We start from the raw sequence: 24,051 nt of genomic DNA on the forward strand, positions 1-24,051 counted from the left end.
AAGAAACATCATGTTGTATCTGATAGAATAGGTTGTGGTTTGTGCTTGGTTGCGATTCATGTGTTTCTGCACAGTTTCTCTAGTCTTCTAATGCGCCCATGGGCCCCCAAAAGCTAGCAATCCCTGCCACAGGGTCTCAGCAGAGAGTGTACACCCTGATGGATTCTGATACTTCAGGTGCTCTGTGGATTTGTAAATTCTAATTCCATCTCAAATGAGGCTAAGAAAAGCTCCTCATATATTTTGAGCTCGCACTGTATTCTGCATTTTTGTTCAGTTCGAAAGTTCAGACCTGGCAATCATTCTGAAAAGCAAAGAGAGACTGTGCGAGAACCTAAATTTAGACATAACCAACTGCAAGCAAGGGTTTTTTTTGTTTTGTTTTTTGCTTCCTATTCCTTTCCTCCCTCCCCAAAGCTATGCGTTAAAATAAAATTTTAAATAGAACTACCATTGAGACTAGAATTGTTTTGACAGCACAGGGGAGCTATATACATACATATGCAGAGATTCTGGTGTGTGTTCCTAGCATATCAGAGATTCTTCCCAAACAGAATGTGTATTAAAACGGCCTGTTTCATCTTCAGGGTGACAAAGCAGTCAATACATTATTGATGGTCCCAATAATAAAAACACAGGCAGTGAGGCATTCCCATTCATCATTTTGACACTTCCTTGGTGTGCTGCCTGGTCCAGCCCATGAGGGAGGAGCCTTCTTTGCCAAATGTACTCTAGGAAGGAGGAAATGCCAGCAGCTGCAACAAATGCAGAGTCCATTTCAGGGGATGAATGGTGCAAATCATGCTTGATCTCCTATGATGGCTAGTTTAAGAGCTCTAGAGCAGCAAGACTGTGCCTTGTTTTCTGTTGTCTATTTTGCACCTGAAGCAGTGACCAACTCATCCTTGTCAGAAGAGATGAAACTTGCTCTCTCATAGCTACGTATTGTTCTGATGTACAGCCTAATATTAGCCGGTGTTCTGTCCTTGATCAAAGACCTGAATAAATCAAGATTCATTTTCATTCAAACTCTCAGGGAGAAGACTTTTATGGATTAACATTGTCCTATTATAAACTTATGCCTTGCTTCCCAATTTTGTACAGCTGTCCAGTAATATAACATAGAAACTTGTTTGCAACTGATGATTACAGTGCATTAATTTCTTTGCCTTCCTATAAAAGAAAGTATGTTAGGCAACTCTGTTTTTATATAAAAGTATTATGTTCACCCCATGATTCCAAGAGATATGAGAAGTTTGGGGGCGCAACACTTGTCTGGATTTGATTTGATTCCTTTGGAATGAGGTTACCGGGGGCTTGCAACATTCTGTAGTATTAGAATTTGTTCACAAATGTACAGTTTGAGCATAGGTCTGGTTTAAGGAGGCATACCCTAAACCAGAGTTCACCAACAGGGTGCAGACAGCCAAACTCACTCCCCCCCCCCAAGTTATCTAGGAGAGAGGCAGTGTCAGGGGCAGGAGCCAGGAGCAGGTCAGTAATAACTCACACAGTGTTGGTGAAGTTAACTCTTAATTCATAGAAACAAACAGCTCAGGAGACCAAGCCTAGAGAGCACAGGAGGTCTTCCCGGTAGCTCTTGCCCCAACAAGGCAGTTAGGAGGACTGGAGGTTCCCGCCTTCCCACACCTCCCTAAGTCTCCTCCTCCCCCAGTTCATTCCCAAGCAATCTGAGGCTTCTTTGTCTTGTCTGTCTTTGCTCCACCCTTTTCATACCTCTCCAGCTTCTGTTAGACCAGGAGGGAGGGGAGCTAGTCACCGCAAGGGGGGAGGCAGCTTGGCTTCTTCACCAGCCTGACTCATTGCTGCCTCTTGCCCCTTCCTCCTCCTCCCCTTCCTCTTCTTCTGCTCCTGATTTTGGACTGTCACAGCTTCTTCCTGCTCACTAAACCCTGTTACCTCTTCAGCTTCCAGCACCACCACCTTCATCTGTTCCCTTTTCTCCCCCTGACCACTGATTGTTGTCCCACCATCAATCCCCTGGCTCTGAGCCATCTTCCCTTGGGAGTTTCCTTGGGGATTCCCCAGCTGGTGCCCCCCACCCCTCTGCATTCAGCCAGTCCATGACAGACAGCTGGATCTTCCTTCCCATGCTTCCTTTTAGTTTTTCTATGTCTCATTCTTACCTGAACTATAGTCTGTCCTTTTTATTCTCTTCCATAGACTTAAATTCCTTGGTCCTTAACAGGGTGTGGTAGAAGGCATGACCACTTTCAGGTATTTGCTAGAAGAATTAAGCTACTGAGAGCAATCATCCCATCTGGGGTAGGTCTACTGGGTTTCCCCATATTGTAGTTTGGGTGCTCCAGTGTGTAATATCACGGTAAATGTAAGTGCTGTCAGGAAAGTCAGCTGGAGTTTCCACAGCAAATGAGTAACAGCTGTGCATTTACTGCACTTCTATAACTGATTGATTGCCTGGAAAGGCCCTTGTGGTCCCAACTCAGTCTAATCATTTCAACTGAAAACAGATTTAGTCCCACTGATGCCAACTGGAGTAAATCAGTGAGAGATTGTGCCACATTGTCGGCTTTGCCAGCGCAAGAGGATCTGATGCTGAAGAGCTGTTGGAAAACCTGTACTTGAAATATGAGCAAAAGTATGTGTCCTAAGGGCGAACCGACAGGCCTTGCTCGGAGTTCCCCTCGACATACAAAGACTTTATGCATGGACATGTGGGGTTGGCATGCAGGCCCCACCCTCCAGCGTTCCTTGGTGTGTAGGCTTCAGAGGCAGCTCCCAAATGTGGAGATCAGCAGAATACACTTGGAAACCCTCTTCAGACATTTGCACTAAGCATGCATACGTCTGAAGAGGAGCTCACATCCAGGAATGTTGGAGGCAGGCCTTGTGTGCAGGCCTCCTGTCTCCCTCTACATATAAAGCCTCCACATTTTCTGACAAACACTTCAACAAAGCTGCAGGCATGTTAAAGTTTGGTGAAAGGGATTTTGAACACCCGTATGCAGCATCCTGAGGCATTTGTTTTGAGGGTAGAGAATGTGTTCAAACCACTTTCACTTGTGATAATACTGTATGTTTCTCTTCACCCAAAATTTCAAAGCTTCTTTTGAGCCTGGTTTCACGTGTTCTTAAGAGCATAAGAAGAGAATGCTAGATCAAGCCAATGGCCCTTCTAAACCAACATCCTTACAGTGTCCACCCAGATGTCTATGGGGAATCTGCAAACAAGCCCATAACACAGGAGCCCTCTCCCTTCGGGTGGTTTCCAGCGACTGGTATTCAGAAACAGTACTCTGACTGTGGAAGCAGAGCATAGCCATTGAAGCTAGTAGCCATCAATAGCTCTTTCCTTCATGAATTTGTCCAGTCCTTTTAAAAAACCATCTCTAAGTTGGTGGCCATCACTGCCTTGTACTTTTTTAAAATCTGTCCTGAATCTTCCAGCATTTTATGAGGGTGATATAGATTTTTACACAGTTGTAATTGTCTGATTTAGGACTCTCTTTAATCTGTATAGTGCTGGATAGTAGTGTGTTCTGCCTACCAGTTGAAGTAGGAAAAAGGTTTTTCGCAGAGGTGTTTTTGCAGTTGTCCCAAGGTAGTAGAACAGTAGAAGTGATCGTTGGTAATGTAAATAACTTGGAGGACATGGTCATACAGAGGAAGCTGAATGCCAAAAAAAGAAAATTCCTCGATGATTCAGCTGCTGTGAGCCGTATTGATTTCAGAGGGCTTAAGCATATTTAACCCAATGTTGGATTGTGGCCCAGGCCTCTGAACATATTCTGTGCTATGTCTACTCATCTCTCAAACTGAAAAGTTGATTTATTTTAGCAGCTCTGAAACTTGAACCCTGCTTTTGAACTGTTGTTTGCAGCTTTCATGCTTATTGGTGCCTGGGACTTTCTTTTATGTAGCTATTTGATCTCATGGATGGCATGCATGCACTACTTAAAATTTACCATCTAAAGATGGTAACCATAATCCATCCTTCAGAAACAAAGGCTTTCACTAGTGCCCCTAGGCTGGCGCCTCAGACTCTGAGCTTTCATTAAAACAGACAAGCAAACCCTAATTCTCTAGCCCTCCTAGAAAGAAAGTTTAGGGGGCAAAACTGTTCATGCACCTTCTAAGTGATTTCTGTGAAATGAGAGTGTGGCGTGGCTACCTTCTATATATTTTCTGGTACTGAGGAATGCTCCCTATTGCTACTAGATGGTGACAGCATCAGTGTATGTAAAATCAGGATTGTGCAGTCTTCACAATTGGGACCAGTGGGACATCGCTGACTTCCCGTGGAAAACACAAGGTTGTTGCTGGTGGCTGTCTCTCTAATTTTGTTGTGCTACATTCCCCATGGCAACCATTTGACGTTATGCCATTCCCCTGCTGCTCTACAACTATTTTGTGACTTGCACCCTCAGTACTCTCTCACTATTTGAAATGTGTCCACTGGTTTACTTGCTGTATGGAGTGATAATAATAGCTGGAATTGGGAAGGGTTGTTTTGCCTTCTGCAGTATTATGTGGCTCTTAACAGCTTGGCTCTCTTGCTGTGAGTGTTTGGATATTTCATATTGCTCAGGAGTGCTGAACCTGTGGCCCTTCGGATGCTTTTGGGTGGCAGCTCCCATGACCCTTGGCCAGCTTGGGCAATGAACAGGGATGGTGGAAGATATGGACCAGCAAAGTCTGATGGGCCCCAGGTTCCCCACCACTCCTATAGTTGTTGCTTCATCCTCATATCTTAATATGGCTTGTAGTTGGGATACACTATCCCATAAGATGGTTGGTGTAGATGTGGCTCTAGTGCACTAACCATACTGTCTTTGTGAAGCACTACAATTGGGCTAACATGCTCTTTCTAATATCCCACTATGACATGAATTGTGTAGCCTTTTGCAAGTTGTAGAGATCATTGATGTTCATATACTCTTGCCAAAATAAGATTTCTTTGAAAGCTGTCACCTTTTTAAGCATATTGTCTGTCATTTTTCACATGTTTTTGTTGCTATTAAAATTTAAAGATGGATTAGCTACAACCTTGATATACTTTCATGGAGAGAAACTGTTAGTCATGTTCCAACACTGTTTCATAGATTTACCAACCTGGATGTTTGGAAATGAAAGCAAGGTAACACATTTTAAGCCTTAATTTAGTTTTGAGTTAGCTTCTCATGGTGTATTCCCATTACAGCACTGTCTTCAAATGGCCTTTGCCAAATTCTGCACAGCTGTTCTGACAGAAATGTGTGCTTCACACAGCTCATCTTACAAAATGGAGCTGCTTGCATTCAAGAAAACTTGTGTGTGAGAGAAAGGCAGGCAGTGCACATTAAACATGTTGGCATATTCAGATTTTCTAATTGTGGGAAGCATACACTTCTGAAATGGTGAATTGTTATCTAAAATTATCTGGGTCTACACTGTGAGAGTTTTAAGGCAGTCAGGTGTTTTGTCCATTAAAAATGACTTCCTGAAACATCTGTCTCTTGTCCAGTATCCAGTCATATAGGTATGTCATTCTTGGCCCAATTAACTGTGGAGTTGATCTGCATATGTATTCCTGCTTCCCTGGAGGAAGCTTTGGAGGCCACAATCTGAAGCAGAAGACCTTTATGTAGAAGAGAGGGTTTTTGTTTTGTTTTTACTCATTCTTCTCTGTTGATGTTTACCCCTAAAATCATCTGCCATGAAAGCTGCTTCCTGGCCTTCCCCATCCCCTGCTTTCACATTTTGGACGGGGACAATTTTAAGTAAGGTGAAGAACTCTATTCATATTTTCCACATCAGACTGCAGCCTGTTCAGTTGCATTTTGGAAGGAAGGAAGGAAGGAAGGAAGGAAGGAAGGAAGGAAGGAAGGAAAGAAAGAAAGAAAGAAAGAAAGAAAGAAAGAAAGAAAGAAAGAAAATGTTGGGTAGGGCAAACTAGCTTTTGGAACAGGAACATTTTTAACAGATTCAATAGGTGAGAGCAGGATTGTCCCTAAGAAGGCCACATTCCTTTTTGCCCATAGCCTAACCTTAAACAATGAGTGGGGTTTGGATCTCCAGTGACTCTGTGCAAAGGTTGGTAAGGGAGATGAACTTCCTTGAGGGATTTTTTTTTAAAAAAAATAGTGTGCCTTGAAGTGAATGGGGAGCCAGCTTAACTGTTTTAGAACTGGCATAATATGCTCGCTTTGGCTTTTCCCGGTAATTAACAGATCAGATGCACTTTGAGCTAATTAACATTTCAGAGAAGCTTTCAAAGGCAACAAACCCCACAAAGGGCACATTCACTTGTCAAGCCTAGAGGTAACCAAAGTGTATATCAAGAAGCTTACGCTGAAAAGGGCACTTTGTCCTGCAGCCACCTCTTGGGAATCCTGGAGCAATCCTGAGTCCTACACCAGCCCCTTCAAGACTTGCCTGCATGGGATTCCTTGACTGAAAGCATCCCCAAGTCAAGATTGTGATGGCCAGGGAAATGGTTTGACCAGAGGCTTTCTCCAACATGTGCTAGCTTGGGCCATTCTGGGAAATATTGACATAGGGGTGTTTTAAAATGGGTGATTCCCCCATGTACATATTGAGATGATAAAGCTCCTGTTCTGACTCTTTGGTTTGACTTTTTTCCTTGCCCTGTAGGGGGCTACAAGAGCCTAGCATCTCCAAAGCTAGTTTGGGAGGAAAGAGTGGCTGGGGAAACCCAGCCAGATGGGTGGGGTATTTATTATTTATTTACTTACTTACTTACTTACTTACTTACTTATTTACTTACTTACTTATTTGCACACGCTCTCGCTTACTCTGCACCCAGTGCACTCCCACTGCTGGTTTGGGAAGCAGAGTGCATGCAGATAATCTATATCTATCCGGTTGTTACTTATGAAATATTGCATCTTCAATCCAAATCGAGTATAGAATGGCACAGCTGTATTTTAAGATGGTAATGATTACCATAAAGTATACACAGCCAGTGTTTCTGACCCCCTTCTCAGGGTTTGGTAGATGGGTTAAGTTTGAAAGAATGAGGGACAGGTCTGAAAAAAACCCAGTCTAGCCCCACTTGCTCCACTGTCCTAAGGCAAATGCATGTGGGGTAGAGGGAGGAATAGGGGGGAAAGCTGGGTATTGTCTTCCCTCTCCTTCCTGTCAAACTCGACAGGTCTTTATTTAGCTTTATATGCACACAGCAGATTTTCAGGGCATCTTCACCTTGATCTGTGACTTTCCCAGCCTCACTCACACACCACTCTGTGTTCTGGCTACATGGTTTGGGGAGCAGGACCCCTTGCTGCCTCAGCTGATGGTGATATGTATACATTAAAGGCCTGCATTTGTACAGTCCATGCATCTAGGTCTGATCCACACAGTTAGTCACATCTGAATATTGCTCATATTGCATCTTGACTTTGCCAAAGTGAGAAGCTTAATTTGGATCATGGACCTTCATCCTCTACTTCAGTAGCTATGACTCATACCATTCTCCTACATTGACATTTGCATTTAGCTAGAAATACGTTTTATTTAATTGCTAAATGCCCATGCTTTCATGTTCTGGCTTGAATAAAAGTCTTTACTTTAGATATTTTTAACTTCTAGCTTGGGTCATTTTGAAACACCTACACTCACCTGCTTGCTGTTCTGGTCGTAAGATGTGGAGTTATAAAGTGATTTCTCAGGAGGCTTGGAAAGGTGACCAACTCTGACTAATTTGGAAAAGACGTGGGCTGTCAAACTTCAGTTAATGTGCCACATACACCTGATCAGCATCTTCAGTTTTCTCTTGGGTGTAGCAAACTAATAGAAGGTGGCGGTGATTGAAGTGCCAGCATTAAAACTGATGACCCTAATCTGATTTTGACCTGCAGAAAGTCACCCCAAGGCTGCGGTTGAGTGGGGGAAAGTGGAAACCTTGCTTGGACAGGTGGGGCCTCTGTCACCAATGACGACTAATTCTGCAGCAGTGGATGGTATTATCACCGGGTAGCAGCTATTATAGCAGGTTGCCTCAGTGCCTGTGATGGGAGGCAAGGCCCATTCCATCAGCTCTTCTGACAGACTATCTCCACTGGGCTCCTGCTCCTGAACTTCTTTCCCCTCCGCTCTTCCCTCCCCATCACTTTTCCCTCTTTTGTCATGTATTTCAGATTGTGAGTCAGCAAACAGGGGCTGTCTTGTTTTCATTAATGGTACATAAGCCACTCTGGGAGTTTTTTTTTTTGCTGAAGAGCAAGTTAAAGATATAAATAAATAAGACATATCATAAATATAAAACTTGTTTGGAAAAAATCAAGAGCAGCACCAGAGTAATGTCATTGTTTTAGTGTTGCTGAGCTGACAAAGTGGTTGGGACATCCCATCCAAAGCAAGCACTTGTAAATGCAGGAGTGGCAGGTTGGGATTGCAAGCTAGAAATAATAACAGCAATGCAAATTGTGTATGGGAGAAGTGGATGCTTTGCAGCTGATGAGTTTCTGTTGATGCAAGGCTGACAACATGAGAAACCAGGCTGCTCCAAGGATGATGACAAGCTTGTGCAAGTTTGCAAGCTGTGCCATTCTTGTCAACTTGAGCATTCTAGAAATCTCTACATAAAGTTTTGCTTAAATACTGTGTGTGTCCTTATCTGGTCATCTAATAATTTATTTAACTCCTTAGACGTTTTTTGTTAAAACAACAATACAAGCTTCCTCTTTTGAAAAACAAACCCTATAGAAGTTCCTTGCATCTGCACCAGTGATATTTTACTGTCATAGCACGTTCCAGCTTCACACCTAGTCCAGTTTTGTAGATAAAAGTCTGCAGTTAATAATGTAAGACGTGGATCAGGTCATGGCTCCATCTATCTACTCAAGTATCCTGCCGCCTACAGTGCTCAGCTAAATGCTTCCAGAAAGCCCACAAGCAGGGGGCATAAAGTCACCAGCCTTCTTCCACTGTCCCCAGGTATTCAGAGGTACACTGACCCAGAACAAGGACAGTTTCTTTAGCTATCATAGCCTTTGATATACCTCACTTCAGTCAATTATGTTTAATCCCCATAAAAAACTACATGACACACTTTTCAGGCATTATGTTCCCTATGAGTACAATCATATCGACCATGAGAGCAGCTGGCCCGACTCCTGCCATTGCATCGCCAGTGACCTAGCTCTGCTACCATCCTCGTTTTGAAAGTCTGAAGCATGGAATCTGTTCTGTGTGCAGAGACTCCCCACACATTTGACAACCCTGCCAATATAGGAGCCAACTCCTAGGGGTTGTGGGAGCTTTGGTTCCCACAGTAAAATATTTCAGGGGGTTGGGCCTCCACAAAGTTGATGGGCATTCCCATTCAAATGGTGTGTGCGCACTGCGTCATGTGATCAATTATGTGGGGCAGGGCTAACCTGAGCCCTCACAATGTTTTATGCAAGTTGGCTCCCCTGCCTGCCCATGTGGGATTGCAGTCACGTGAATGCCCAAATAGGGGTCGATTCCATATTCCTCTCTGCAGTTTGTGGCAGTGATTTGCATGTATTAGTTATGCATTTTATTTGTATGTTTATTAAATTTTATATGCCACATTTTCTTCCAAGGAGTTCAAGGCGATGTACATGGTTCTCCCCTCTCTTTTATCTTCACAACAACCCTTTGAGTTAGGTTAGGCTGAGAAATAGTGACTGGCCCAAGGTCACACAGTGAGTTTCATGAGGCTGATTCAAACCCTGGCCTCCCAAGTCAAAGTCCAGCACTCTAACCATTACACCACACTGGCTCTTATTATATATGGAGTACAACTTTATTCTGTCTATCCCAAATCTACTGCTATTCCGTTAACAAACACCAGGACAGCTTAAAATATTGAAAACAGGAAGTATACTACCTCCAGAATCAGTGGCAGCATGGCCACTGGCAGAGGAACAGGGATGCGGAGGGAGCCGACCGCCCCCAGTACTACTATTCCGGTAGGGTGCCATCACAGCGCCCCCCTCCCCGGATACGCGCCACGCACCCCCAAGCACCGTGCCCCCAGAATGCGGGTCACGTCCCTGCAGGCAGCACGCCACGCCCTCATGAATGCACGCCACGTCCACGCGTGCTCTCCACCCCCAGTAGCGGAGCATGCAGCATGGTTCTGAATACCTGGTCCTGGGAAACAAACATCATGCCCTGCTTGCAGGCTTCCCATACTGTAGGTCATTGTCAGAAACAGGATGCTGAACTAGATAGGCTTTGACCCTTACCCAGGAGAGCTCTCCTTATATTCTTAGATGTAGCTTCAGTTCAGCTGACAATACAAAATGGAAAAACTGAAAGATAGAAATATGAAAGATAAACTAATTATACAATCTGAGGCAGGGGAGATCAATTTGTAAAACCAAGCGAAATCTGAAAACAGTGCAGGCAACAAGAGTCACAAACATTACTAACAGCTAGCGATATGGGAGGACGTGATGGGTTTTGCCTGGCACTTAGAGATTGCAGGGAAGGCAACCCAGCACATATATCTTTTTTTTGGGGGGGGGGTTATAACTTGGGCACTGCTATTGAAAAGGATTGAAGTAGTCTAAATATAGCAATACCATGGATTTAGTTTAATGGTGTCATTATACTGGTCATTGCATTTTTTACCCTATTCCACATGCCTTTTTTAAAAAGAAGCTGCACAGTAAAAACTAAGACTTTTTAATTGAGCTGTCAACCATCAATTCAGTATTTCTTTCCTGTATAGCCACTGCTATTCCATCAATGTGTACAAGACTTAATGATTTTTTTGCCCTGGTGTGTCTTGCTTTAGTACACAGGATCTTGTTGGTTGTAAAGTATAACAATAATATTGCAAGATGCTGAAGAAAATTTTTACACCTGCTCTCTGAGCAAGAAGGATTAGCTGTGAAGTGGTGGCCAGTGGAGCCTGGTGCCTGTTAGGACTAATAGGGTGGAAAGCAGGGAGACCAACAACAGGTGGTGCCAGAGGCAATAGCAAGTGAAGCTGGAGCCAATGATAGATGGAGTTAACTCATTCAGGTTTTGTCCCCATCCTCCTCCCTGTTGAGTTCTACATGGGCAACAGTGAGCTTGAGGAGGAAGAGGAGGCTGGCATCCAGTTTCACCCACTGGGCTGGTTGCAAGTAAGGAGGCAGGCAGATGGGGGCTGGTTGGGGGCAGGCTGAGTTTGGCAGGACAGTGTTCCATTTCCCTACTGCACCAGCCTCCACTCATGGTAACTGTGTAGATCCTATAGAATGCTTTGTGTTAAGACTCCTTAGATTTTCAAAACGGCTTTTGAAAATGAGATTATATTTCATAAATATTGTAAGCATAATTTCTTAGGGAAGTTAAAGAATGGGAGAGAGTGCTTTTAGTTTCTCCTTTAGAATGCATCCAAGCACTAAGTTCAGGATACTGGGACCCGCCTGACATGAAGGTAAAGGGGGTGGGCGTGGGTAGTTCCATGGCAGCAAATCTGGGAGCTGTATTTGGCTCTCCTTAAACAGGAGTGGGGACACAGGTGGTGCTGTGGGTTAAACCACAGAGCCTAGGACTTGCCAATCAGAAGGTTGGCGGTTGGAATCCCTGTGAGGGGGTGAGCTCCCGTTGCTCGGTCCCTGCTCCTGCCAACCTAGCAGTTTGAAAGCACGTCATATTGCAAGTAGATAAATAGGTACCGCTCCGGCGGGAAGGTAAACGGCGTTTCCATGCGCTGCTCTGGTTCGCCAGAAGCGGCTTAGTCATGCTGGCCACATGAGCCGGAAGCTGTAAAGCGAGATGAGCGCCGCAACCCCAGAGTTGTCCACGACTGGACCTAATGGTCAGGGGTCCCTTTACCTTTAAACAGGAGTGAGAAGTGGCAGCTAACCCTGCTGCACTGGGAGACTTATCTTTCCCTTCAACAGCATTATTAGGTGTTGGGTGTGGAAGCAAACAAGTGCATGGCAGGTTGTGCAGAGGGAGTGTGCTAATGTGTGGAGAGTGACCGCAGACACATTTTAAAATGCTGTTTTTGCAAAGGAAGGCGCATGCTGAACTTTATGTAACTGGACAGGTGGCCTGTGGAGAGTTTGGGGGTGGGGGTGGGCGGGGGGGTAGGCTTTTGTTTCAAAGCACATGCCATTATTCTTGGAGTCAGTTAACCTGGTGGCTCAGATGCGGAAGGAAGGAAGGTAGTTCAGAGCAGGACTTCAGCCTAACCTTGAGAAATCAAAGGCAGTAAAATATTCTGGGCTTTCTGACTTATGCTCAAAAGAACTGTGCTTCAAGTGCCTCTAACATAGCAATAGGTGACAAATGGAAAAGTCTAACCTGATGAATGGCGATTGCTAAGGTTATGATCAAAACTGCCATTTCTTTTTGTGCCAGCTATGCTGAAAAATCATCCTGACTGTTCTAAAATTAGCTGCAGAACACAAGAGGCACTGGCTGGTTCCTTCACTGGTGTGTTGCTAGGGGAATCTATCCATCTCTCTCTCTCATTTTGCACCAATCCAACTGGTTAGTTTTCAGGGCTGGGACTGAGTGTAGAAGCACCATCATGACAGGCGGCATATTGTGTCTCTAGAGATTAGTATTTTGTTTTTAAACCTCCAATCGATGTCTAACTTCTACTTTTAAAAGTGAATGGGAGGTGCTGTTTGTAGACTTCTAAGTAGCCTTGCTCTGCGTCACCACACCCCATGACCATTCCTAAGCTTTTACCACTGTAAGGTTTGTATGTTTTTACTAAAACTAGTTAAAACAGTTTCTGGGCAAAGATGAAATGGATGAGGTTGGTTTTGGACAGCTTTTGTTCAAGATAAGGAATGCATTAAATTACCAAAGGATATGCACCTGGAGAGCAGTGCATTGGAGGTTGGTTAAGTGATATATTTTTAATCAGCTGCTCTCATCTCTGTCCCTACCTTTTGTGAATGTTGTTATGGACACTGAGGAGCTAGGAGCAGGCTGTCTCCTCCCCTGATGGTGTAACTCGACTTCTCTCTCTCTCTGTGTGTGTGTGTCTCAAACGGTGCCAATCAAAATCAGCTGAGATGCTGACAGCCTCCCCGTTAAGAACCCGCTGCAGAAACTGCGTGAGAAACCTTGCAAGAGGAAGTGGCTCAACTCTGCTCGACAGAAAGCAAGCAGGAAGGGGTGGGGGAGAAGGAGGGAGGTGATGCCGTTCTCGCAACCAGCCTCCGTGGGCTGCAGGCAGGAGAACCAAGCCACAGATGGGGAATGAGTTTCTGAGCAGCCGCCACCACCATCACCAGCAGCAGAGAAGCCCCTTCGGGTCTGGCACCACCCTCTCCACTTCTGGCAATGCTTAGTCCGAGAAGGGAGGTTGGTGGCTGAAGAGAGGAGAGGTGATCCCCAGCAAGGCTCGTTTCTGCCTTAAAGGAGACGTCACCGGGTTTGCTCAGCAGAGGAAAACTGTTGCAAAGCATGGCAAGTGGGAGCTGGAGAGGCTGAAGCCGTGCTTGCTTGCTTGCTGCTGCTGCTGTGATTGCCTGGGACTGGATTGGGAAACAGCGCTGCTGCCGCAGTGAGCGGAGAATCCGATGGTTACCTGGCTCTCTGGCTCACTGGAGGGCTTCACGTGCGCCCAGGACCCGGGATCCCCTCTCGGATGACGGTCGACAACAGCATGAGCAGTGGCTACTGTAGTTTGGATGAAGACTTGGAGGACTGTTTTTTCACAGCCAGGACCACCTTGTTTAGGAGCGCTCAGAGCAAATTTGCCGCAAAGGTAACGAGCTGTATGGCAATTCCGTAGCACCCCCCCAAAAAAAATAATAATCTGTATGCAAAACCTATTTCTGGCTATCAGCATTTAATGATATTCTAGAGGCATTCGTTCATTTGCAGTGCATGGGTAGCCTTGCTCAGCTGCAATGGCTTGAAAGCTTATCTTAATGTCATTTCCCTCTTTCAAACTCTGATCTCTTCATAGTCGCCCAAGTGCTTGACTTTGACACCTGTTAACTCTGACATTCAGGGAACAGCAGTCTCAGAGACCCTGTAGTTGTCCTTCACATGTAATATTTCTGAACATCTACCTTCTCAAAGGGTGTGTGAGATCGGTTGCTAAACTGAATGAATGACGATGAACTGTATCGTCAGCGCATTAAGTCTAGTGAGACTGCCAGTGTTTTGTTTAATTAAAAAAAATTGCATTATTGCTTGGAAGATTTTTATCCTGGTGTGGATATAATGAGTCAGAGACTGCTGGCTAACTTGCATATACATGTAATTATGATTCTCAGAGCTGATGGACATATTCCATTGCTCCATATAGTCATATAAACCTAATATGAGGGAATTTTTTGTCTGCTCCTCTGGTTTTGCATGGGTTTTAGAATTATGAGGCTACAACAAAATAAAATGAATTAAGCTGCTCTTGCCCTTTTTGCTTCCACCATGCAATGTATTTGCAGTGACTGTAATGACTAAATGAAGGCTTAGCAGGGTGGATTCAGTTTAAATCATGGAGATTTAAAATTGCCACAAAAAGAGCAATATAAATCCAGCTTCCCGTGTTGTAATCTGCATATTTCCTGAACGTAAGCAGCAGCAAATTAGTATGTGTGACAGTTAAAACATAGTGGTTTTTACGCATGTATGAGGAAAAGGGGACAGTTGTGAAATTAATGGGTTTCTTTGCACACATGCATTGAGCGAGATCACTTACTCTGAGGATTAAGTGCTCAGAACTTTCCAGAAGTAATGGCTTATAGTTACTGGGCAGAACAGTGGAAGTAAATGCTGAAGCTGTTTAGCTGGTAGCCATAAATATTCATAATTTTGAGAAATGAACACTTTGCAGAACTCAAGCTTTTTTGTTGCAGGAGGCGCGGGGGGGGGGCGCCTAGGAGAGAAGAAAAAAAGAAAGTCCCAAGAAGGTGGGTTTTGGGATGATTCAGGATTGTGTCTTCTGGGTCCTAGCACCTGTGTCAGTCCCTGAGCCCAGTAGGAAGATCACAAGAAGAGCAATACATAAGCTTTTGTTGTCTCTCTAATTCTCAATCTCAAAAGTTAAAACTTTCCCCCCTGCCACTCCTAATGCTTTTATATAAAATATTAATGAACATGTTGATGGAGAACCACCCATTTCTCTTTAACAGACTAGTCAGGTAAATGTCAGCATATTTCTATTAAATTTAGGTTTCATTTTAGAGCTTGGATACTTTTGAACAGAAAAAATGCCATAGCTGAAACAAAACAATGTTCTGTTTTATTTTATTAAAAAAATACTTAACATTTTATCTTTAAGGTATCTCTTCTTCTTCTTCTTCTTTCTTTCTTTCTTTCTTTCTTTCTTTCTTTCTTTCTTTCTTTCTTGAATTTATATACTGCTCTATACCCGGAGGTCTCTCAGCAGTTCACAAAAACGGATTACAGTATATAAAATTAAAATAAAAGGAATAATCAAAAATACCCCCCTCCAAAGAGCCACATTTTAAAAGAGTATGGGATGTAAATCAGATCACCCAAAGGCCTGGTTGAAAAGGAACATTTTTGCCTGGTGCCTAAAGGTGTATATGAAGGTGCCAAGCAAACTTCCCTGGGGAGAGCATTCCACAGACGGGGAGCCACTGCAGAGAAGGCCTGTTCTTCCGGACTCTCACCCTAAGGCTTAGACTTTCAGGCTTAGGCTTTCAGCAAGAGGTCAACAACCATATACTGTCCAGCCTTATACAAGCACTCCTCCCCCACTTAGGCGTGTTCTACTTGCATGCTACCACATATAGGCATGGTGCTGGAAAATAAACAAATAGAATCATGCCAGGAAATGGTGGGAGAGAGCTGAAGAGCCCTTGTAGCTTGAAAGGAGACCCGCCGGATCCCAAAGAGGATGTCGCTGAGGGCGGATGAAGCCCCAAAGACACCTGAGGTGCAGTGGGACTTTCTTTAAGCTGCTCAGCCTCCCTGCCTAATAGCTGATGAGCAAGGTAGCACAGCCACCGCTGCCACCGCTTTCCCATGCCTCCTCCAGTTGGTCCCAGAGCTTCAACTCCAGATATTTTGGTACCAATTGGTGAGGGAGCAGGTGTTAAAGCTGGAGAGCTGGGGAAAATAGACATTTAGAGGCGTTTTAGAGGGTGCTCCCCACTTTATGCAATTTTACTTAGGCACGCGATGGCCCGGAACATAACCCCTGCATAAGTGTGTTACTCTCAGGACTATATCTATTCCAAAATGAAACAATATGAAGATTAGGCACCTATTTGCAGTTGTTCAAATTCTATCAATACGTTTGTGTTTATGATATGTTTTCAAGGACTTGGAGGTAATAGAGGCTTCCTTGCCTTGGCATATTCCACCCCTACCTTTCATGTCCCATCATGATTAAAACTAGTTTTGCAAATTATGATAAACTGTACCAGGGAAAATTTAAATGTAGGCTCAGATCCATGCTGCTATGACAAATTATACATGCAGACCCATCCACATCAGTGTGACATTCCCAGCTATATTCTGGATAGTGTCCATGATACTTTTCTATCCTGGTGCAGATTTGAAACTTTGCTTAGCCACACGAGTGCTCATGTAGTCATTTTTTTTAAAGGAAAAGATAGCAGTAGGGCTACACTCTTGCACACAACAATGTCCCTGACTTCAATAATATTTTCACATCTTTACAAGCCCATTTTAACCTGGGCAGTTGGCTCTTGTCCCTCCAGTACCAGAGTGAGCTTCTCCCAAGTTTGTTTGCTTTTATAAAAAGGAAGTAAACAGGTTCTTCTGCCCGCAGTGACCCTCTCCTTCCTTCCCCTTCATTATCATTACATGGTGACCAAGGCACTGAAGCAGGATCAGGGTTGATAACTCTGAAGCAGTAAGAGGGAAGTCAGTCCCACAGAAAGGATTATACTACATTGGTTCACCAGCCAGCTGGGTTTGTCTAAGGGAAAGACATTTTAGACAGGAGTCTAGTTTTGCACCGGAAAAGGAACCCTAAAGCATTGAAAGATTTTGATCAGTATAAAACAAGCATTGGGTGAAATCCCTTGCATAGAAGTTTGAGCCTAAAGCTGCTTTAAGCTCTAGAGGAGGAAGTGATGTCATACCTCAGTGGTCGTCTGCTTCTGTCTGTGGAGAAATGTATTTCAATTGATTTTTGTGCCCTTTCGGTGCCAGAAAGAATAATTGTTTGGGGCTCATCTTTCTAAAAAGCGTTGCAAGCATACTTTACAGATCTATTCTTGCCACGTGGTTTGGTGCTGTTCCACAGTCTCCTCTTTTCCTGCTTCTTTCCTCCCCCAACCCAACTATTCTCTCTGGATTTCCTATGAACCAGAAGGGATTTTTCTTTAGGTTAGTTTAATAACCTGCCTCATCTGCTGCCATTTTTCCTTTAAAAAAAGGTTTTGACTGAGTCATGTCTGTAGGCAATCTAAAAGATCAAAATCTTCTATATGTTTCTACTCCAGTGCACATGTTGTTCCTTTCTTTTTGTGTGGAGGCTAGAAATGTAGAAACAGCCAGACAATATCAATGAGTTGGCCTATCTAGCCAAAATTTCCTCTTTCTGAAATGACAGCTAGCACCAGATGCTTCAGAGGAGGGTGCAAGAGCACACAGATAACTCACACTCCATTATGTGGGATAATTTGCCTCCGTTTAAGAAATTCTGAAATCATTAGTGACTTTGGACTTAAGCCTGGAACATGGGGGTTGGTTTCTCTCTTTCACTGATACCATGAACTATTTGCATTCTGTTTTGTGTGAGAATTGCTGAAAAACTGAAAAGTCAAGTTTGGGGCAAGGTCAATTAGACCTTGACTGTCTTTGCCAGAGCTTCATGGCATTTCTTCTATGAACATTCAGTATGTATCAAAAAGCTTAAAGGTAAAGGACCCCTGACAGTTAAGTCCAGTCGCGAACGACTCTGAGGTTGCGGCACTGATCTCGCTTTAAAGGCCGAGGAGCCGGCGTTTGTCCTATAGTTTATTCCATGCTCTGCTTGATGGCCAACCTAAGAGAAATATCTCTGGAAAGCAAGAAGACAAGTTGTTTGAGCTTATGCTGGTATGAATAGACAAGTAGAGTGGAAGGTCTTCCATGTTGCTGTACCAGTGCCTGATCCATGCTTCAACCCTGGTGGCAATGCAGTGCCATGAGTTGCAGCATTGTGCTCATGGGCAATTCCTGTATCTGGCTGTGTCCCAGCTGCAAGTGAACCCTATGCAGGTAGATTCAAATGTAATTGTGTACAAATGAAAAAGTAGATGAGGTTGTAGGTGTTAGGATATAGTTCCGTTCCACCTTAAAAGGGTCCAGGCATGACTGTTGTGTGTCACATGCCTGTTTACTTCCAGCACAGTCTGCTGGGAACTTCCGTTTGTATATAGCTTTTGTGTTACTGCTGTTTTGCTGGAGACGAAGGGAAGCTGACATGTTTTCCTCTGTTCCTAACTACGCTGAATAAAATGCTGTACGTTATGCTTACACATCTCTCTGTCTGCCTCTTCTGCTGTGAGATGATTTACACACTCTGCTGACAGAGCGTGCTCGGGTCTCTAAACCTATCTGAGGTTTGTGTCGCTGTTTGATGCTGTTCCAAGGGAGACCAGCTACCGGCCAGTAGCTGGAGCCAGCTGGGGGCCTGCCTGATGCCTGCCTGATGCCCCCGTCTTCCCAGCAGTATCCCAACAGTAGGTTCTGTTCTTTTCTACGATGTACCAGTCTACAACATTTGATAGATAAAATTGAGTATTTGGCTTCTTGAGAAACTGAAGAGCATCTCTGAGGTCCAGGCCTTAAGCATCCAAAGCTGTGTCCAGATTCTGGGCTACAGACTAGCGTTCAGAGCAAAGCTCCCTGCCTCCATTCAATATTGTATTGATATTCTGTTTGCTGCTTTGACGGCCTTCAGTCCAAAAGGTGGTACATAAATAAACCATAATATCTTCATTCATGTTATCATGCAGCTGAACATATTTGGAGGAGAATGTAAGAGATCCATGCTCTCCTCATCTGCCATCTACCTAGCCAAACAACACAGCTGTATTTTTCTGACTCTCCCCACTTCTAGGAATCCTCAGGGCCTTCTCTATCATTTGATGATCTGCCAAGGTCTGTCCCACTTCTTCTCTATCATTTGATGATCTGCCAAGGTCTGTCCCACTTCTTCTCCACATTGCACTCTCTGTCCAAGACGTTGCCATCTCCTACAGTTCTAAAATTGAAACCATATGCTGTGATCTCTCTTCCTCCATCCCACTCTGCAAATTGCCCCTTCTCCTCCATCTTCCTCTTCCTTTCCTCCCCCTTTGACTCACTTGAGGAATTGACTGGCCCATGTGCTCATCCAATGCCTCAACATCCCACCTTGATTCTATCTTCTTCCATTTCCTGATTGCCATCTTCCTCCTCACCATTATCCCTCCCCTCCTTTACATAATCAACCATTGTCTCTCTTGTGACTCCTTCCACATTGCATTTAAGTATGCCATTGTCTTCATACAAACCACCTCAAACCCATCTTCCCTCTCCAATTAATGTACCTTTGCTTTCAAACCCCTGGAGTCTACCGTTTCAATTTTCTCTCCTCCAGCCAACTTCTTAATCTGTCACTAATCTGGTTTTCACCCTTTGCACTCCACTGAAACTACTCTTGCAAATGTAAGTGAAGATGTGTGTTTGTGCACCTGCGAGTGAGGATGTGTGTCTGTGTGTGCATGACAATGAATGCAGAGGACATAAAGGTTGCCCACCCCCCTGCCTTATGCTTTTGAACACTTTTCACATGTCTGTCTCATGTAGAAAAGTCAAGATCTTCTGAGTGTCATCCTGTGACAACGAGTTCCACTAGATTATAAAGGTTGCTTCATTCTCTATTCTATACCAGAAGTACGCTGAACATATTGGAAGTGAAGTATTTATTCACTTCTAACTTTCTTTACTAATAATGACATTTTCTGTTACAAACAGAGGTCATCATGGCATATTTTCTATAACACCCCCCCCCGTGCGCTCCCCGAATTCCTGTGTTGTGGGAACTGGCATTCTTGATAAATTATTCCTTGCTATCTGTGCATAGCATCACATTGCATTTAATGGGAATTGTAAGTAGCTAGCTTCTCCCTCCCATGGCTTTTGGGTGGCTGGAGGGTATAATTTAAGACTTTTAAGAAATTGTTGCCGTCACCATTAGAGGGACTGTTAAAACTGTATGATTACTTTTGGCACGGATTGTTGTTGGAAGGTTTAACAGAATGACGGGCATGGCATGTACTGAACAGTGGGAGTCACTTGCCCCTTGCAGCACCCAGCATTCTTAAGGAAGTGAATGTCAAATTATGGTAAAAAGGATTTAGGAACAAATCATGTCCTAATAGGGTAAAAGAGCAGATGATTTACAAAAGGGTAATTGATAATCTCAAAAGCACTTGATCACCTTGAGAACCTCCTGCTGATTGCTGGGCTGTTGGAATGAAGCTGATTGCTTATGGTAGGAAGGGTGAGAATAATTGCATATTGTATGTAACAAATAGGAAGCTTTTCCTATTTCTGCCACAATTGTGAATCACATAAACTAAATGCTCCCTGACTCCAGGTTTTAAATGCAAGCTGTTTGGTTAAACATGGGTCTCTCGGTGTGGATGGAGTTTTCCCTGCACCTCCAAGAATCTTCTGGGATTGTTATTGGAGGGGGAAAACAGGTGCAGCCTTTAAATATGGCCTTTGTACAACTCTTGAGGAGACACACAGAATGCCAGGAGCACCAGCTTTTTGGGGGGAGGTTCTGCATACAGGAGACTTTTGAGAAGAAAGGAAAAAGCTGTATATATGGGAGATGCAAATTTTCAAAGATCTGTAACCTCTCATTATTTCAACAGAACTGTGCAGGGGAAATCATGCTGGCTTTCCTAGCACTTGACCCTTTTGTCTCTCCAAATGCAGACTAATCACCGGGGATGTATGTTACAGTGAAACTGAACCTGCAACCTAATACTAAGGTCTCTTGTTGTGGGTGGTTGTGTGGTGCTCTGTCTTATAATGAAATTCAATAGGGACTGCAATTCTGAGATGCATAGGATTATGGCACTGAATCTTCTAACACAGACCGATGTACTAAGGGTTATATGATGCTTCTTGACCAAACAGTAATGTTATATATGATACTTTATATAGATCAACTCTCTTTCTCTCTGTGTGTGCCCATTTATATATATGATATTTTTAATTTGCGCAGGTACATTATAGCTAACTTTTATGTTCCTCTCATCCCGTCCTCTCCCTTTTAGTTTTCCTTCTGTTGACTTTTTTCTTCCAGCAATTATTTTGAGCTCCTAAAACAGACATTGGGAACTTTAATCCTAGTGGAAGACTGTTGGTCCAAATTCCAGTGCAGCCTTCTGAGTAGACTAAGGGCAGTGGTTCCTCAACAACCTTGGTCTATGGCTGCAGTAGTATCAATTTCTGTTTCAAAATAAATCAACAATTTATGAATCTGTTGTAAACAGGGGCCAGATTCAAAAAATAATTTACTTGCTAGGACAAGAATGTATAAGGCTTGTGAATTTTTAATATTTATTTATTTATTGAATTCCTCTCAAGGGAACTTAGGACAATGTACAATAAAGACTAAAACAACAAAATGCATCCCATAAATAAATATAACCAGATATAGCTCTAACATCACCAAAAAATAAATAAATCAGAATTAAAACACTGACACAGACCAACCTGCAGGGAATTAAACTCTAACTTAGTAGCCTGGTTCACACATGGCACTAAGCCAGTGGTTCCTAAACGCCCCCCCCACACACACACACTATGGACCACTTGAAAATTGCTGAGGGTTTTGGTGGGCAATTTAAATATTTTTCTGTCTGCTGTAGCAATTCACTGTGCTAGAAGCTGTATAATTCTAATTGCATTGCTTCTTTTGTTTGCTTTTATTTGTTTACTTCCTTTCGCTCTGTCTTTCGTGTACCTAAGCCTCCTCTCTGCTCCTTTCCCTCTACCCCTCAGGTCATTTCTGGTCACCTTGTGGATGGACCATTGGGTTCATAGAACAATGGAGCAGCTGCTATACTCACTGCTCTTCACAGGCAGCCATGGACCACCTGAGTGACGTTCACAGACCACCAGTGGCCCACAGGCAACAGTTTGGGAACCCCTACATTAAGCCAATTTATGGCTTAGCAAGATCATTTGTTCAGTCCTCCTAAACCATACTTTGGCTTAGTGTGATGTGCAAACCATCCCTATATTATTATATTATATTATATTATATTATATTAACCTCACCCCAAAGACTCATTCCTCCATTGTCTCCTGTGACAGATGGATGCCAGCTACTGAGCCAAAATGCCATAGCTCCAGTCTGATAGTATTTGGCACCATAGTGTGAGACCAGATACACAAAAAGTGTGTGTGTCTTCCAGCAAATGCCTCATGTTGCCAGAAAGATGAGTCAATTAGCATGTTCTAGTGAGTTATTTCACACAGGAGCTTGTTGAGACAGGTAACTAATCAAATATGTGGAGGAGGAAAGGAACTGAAGAAATCTTGATCTGGCAAACCTGTGAGGGTGGGGAGAGGAATTAAACAATATTGAATCTGGAAAAAATAGGGAATTTAATCTGGAAAAAATAGGGAGTTAACCTTAACATGAGGGGTCCAATGGTACACAGAACAACATCCTTCAAACCATTCTCCCCCTGCTTGAAAATATTTGCTATGTTGATATTTCTAGCAGTGTTGCTATGGTACCATGTAATACTGCAGGCAGACTGACTTCCTGGCTTGCTCTTAAATTCGCAGCAGATAACTTAAAAGTTAAAACACCTCGCTTGTGCAGAGGAGAGGCTTTCTTGCATCTGCAAATCAATGTTGTTGTTGTTGTTTTGTTTAGTCGTTTAGTCATGTCCGACTCTTCGTAACCCTATGGACCAGAGCAGGCCAGGCACTCCTGTCTTCCACTGCCTCCTGCAAATCAATAATAGTGCTCATTTTAAACCTGAAGGTAGTGGTTAGTCTGTTCAATTTCCCATAAGAATGTTAGGTTTGGAGACTGAATATAGGACTAAGATTTCCACTGTTCTGTAATGAGTATGCTTAGTGAGTGCTGTAGTATTAATGGGTGTGATTTTTCATTTTAGCTGAGAGAGTATTGCAATGGAGTTTCATACTAGTTGGGGTGTTCTCCAGTCTGGGGTCCTGCAGCTTCCATCTGCCCCAGCCAGCATGGCAATTGTCAGGGATGATGGTAGACTAGCAACACTTGGAGGTCACCAGGTTGACGAAGGCTGGTACAATTCTGTTATCACAATTTACAGAATTATACTGAATGGGTGCACTCTGCTTACATTGTGACTAGTCACCAGTTACAACTTGGTTTTGTGAATGGGTTTTTCATTAAGTTGTCAACCTGCTGTAGTCTCAGTGAACTTGAGTGTATGCAAAAATGCCAAGTTCCTTATTGCAATGTTTTGCAATAATAGTATATGCAATAACAATGTTAATCAACATGTAATGGGGGCAGGAGGGGAAAGATGGCTGTTGACTTTGCCCTAGCCAGCAACATCTTACCTTCACTTTGCAGTGGTGTCCATGACATTTGACAACGTGGAATGAAATGGGAGAATTCGGTTAAGACATTTGCATGTTATCCTATACTTTTTTGTCAGAGCAGAAGAAACCCTTGTGATAATTGCTATGGTTACTAACCTCATTTTTAATTTATCTAATGATTCTCTGTACTGAGTTACAGGTGAGCAAAAATCCAGGTGCTTTTTCAGTCCTGCTCCATTTCTTCTAGTTCTTTCTGCATGGGCAGCCTCATGCAACAGGAACATGGCATTTAGCATGGGGGCCTCAACTGGTCCAACGTGTTCATCATATAGAGTCCAGTATATAGACTTAAGCAGTATAAAAATTGTAGAAGTAATCTGCCTCACTGGCATCCTTGATTGATTAGGTCTAGTTCCATCTAGTGCAACATCTTTTGGAAAGAATTCCAGCCACCAGCAGGTATTAGTTGGTCAGGTGCATATGAGCGGTGGACCACCAGTGAGTTGCTGTCTACCTACCTTCTGGTATACTAAGGCATCCGATCTGCTACACTGGTTTTACTGTGGACAGGCACTTAGAGTAAAAATCCTT

The 24,051-nt window shown here is 43.5% G+C and overlaps 1 protein-coding gene across 2 annotated transcripts in view; it reads left to right on the plus strand.

Moving 5' to 3' along the window:
* The window catches only part of RASSF5 (Ras association domain family member 5), a 113,256-nt gene that overhangs the window by 55,499 nt on the left and 33,706 nt on the right, over positions 1-24,051 (plus strand). Inside the window, exon 1 of one of the 2 annotated variants that reach the window (XM_082228362.1) lies at positions 12,902-13,681. The exons of the other annotated variant lie outside the window; for it this stretch is intronic. Within the exon in view, the coding sequence (XP_082084488.1) occupies positions 13,562-13,681 (120 nt within the window). The 5' untranslated portion in view covers positions 12,902-13,561. Of the gene's footprint in view, positions 1-12,901; positions 13,682-24,051 lie in introns of those variants that run through there. 2 annotated transcript variants of the gene reach the window in all.

The sequence above is a fragment of the Podarcis vaucheri genome (genome assembly GCF_965113315.1).
Source record: "Podarcis vaucheri genome assembly, chromosome: 6".
Classification (NCBI taxonomy): domain Eukaryota; kingdom Metazoa; phylum Chordata; class Lepidosauria; order Squamata; family Lacertidae; genus Podarcis; species Podarcis vaucheri.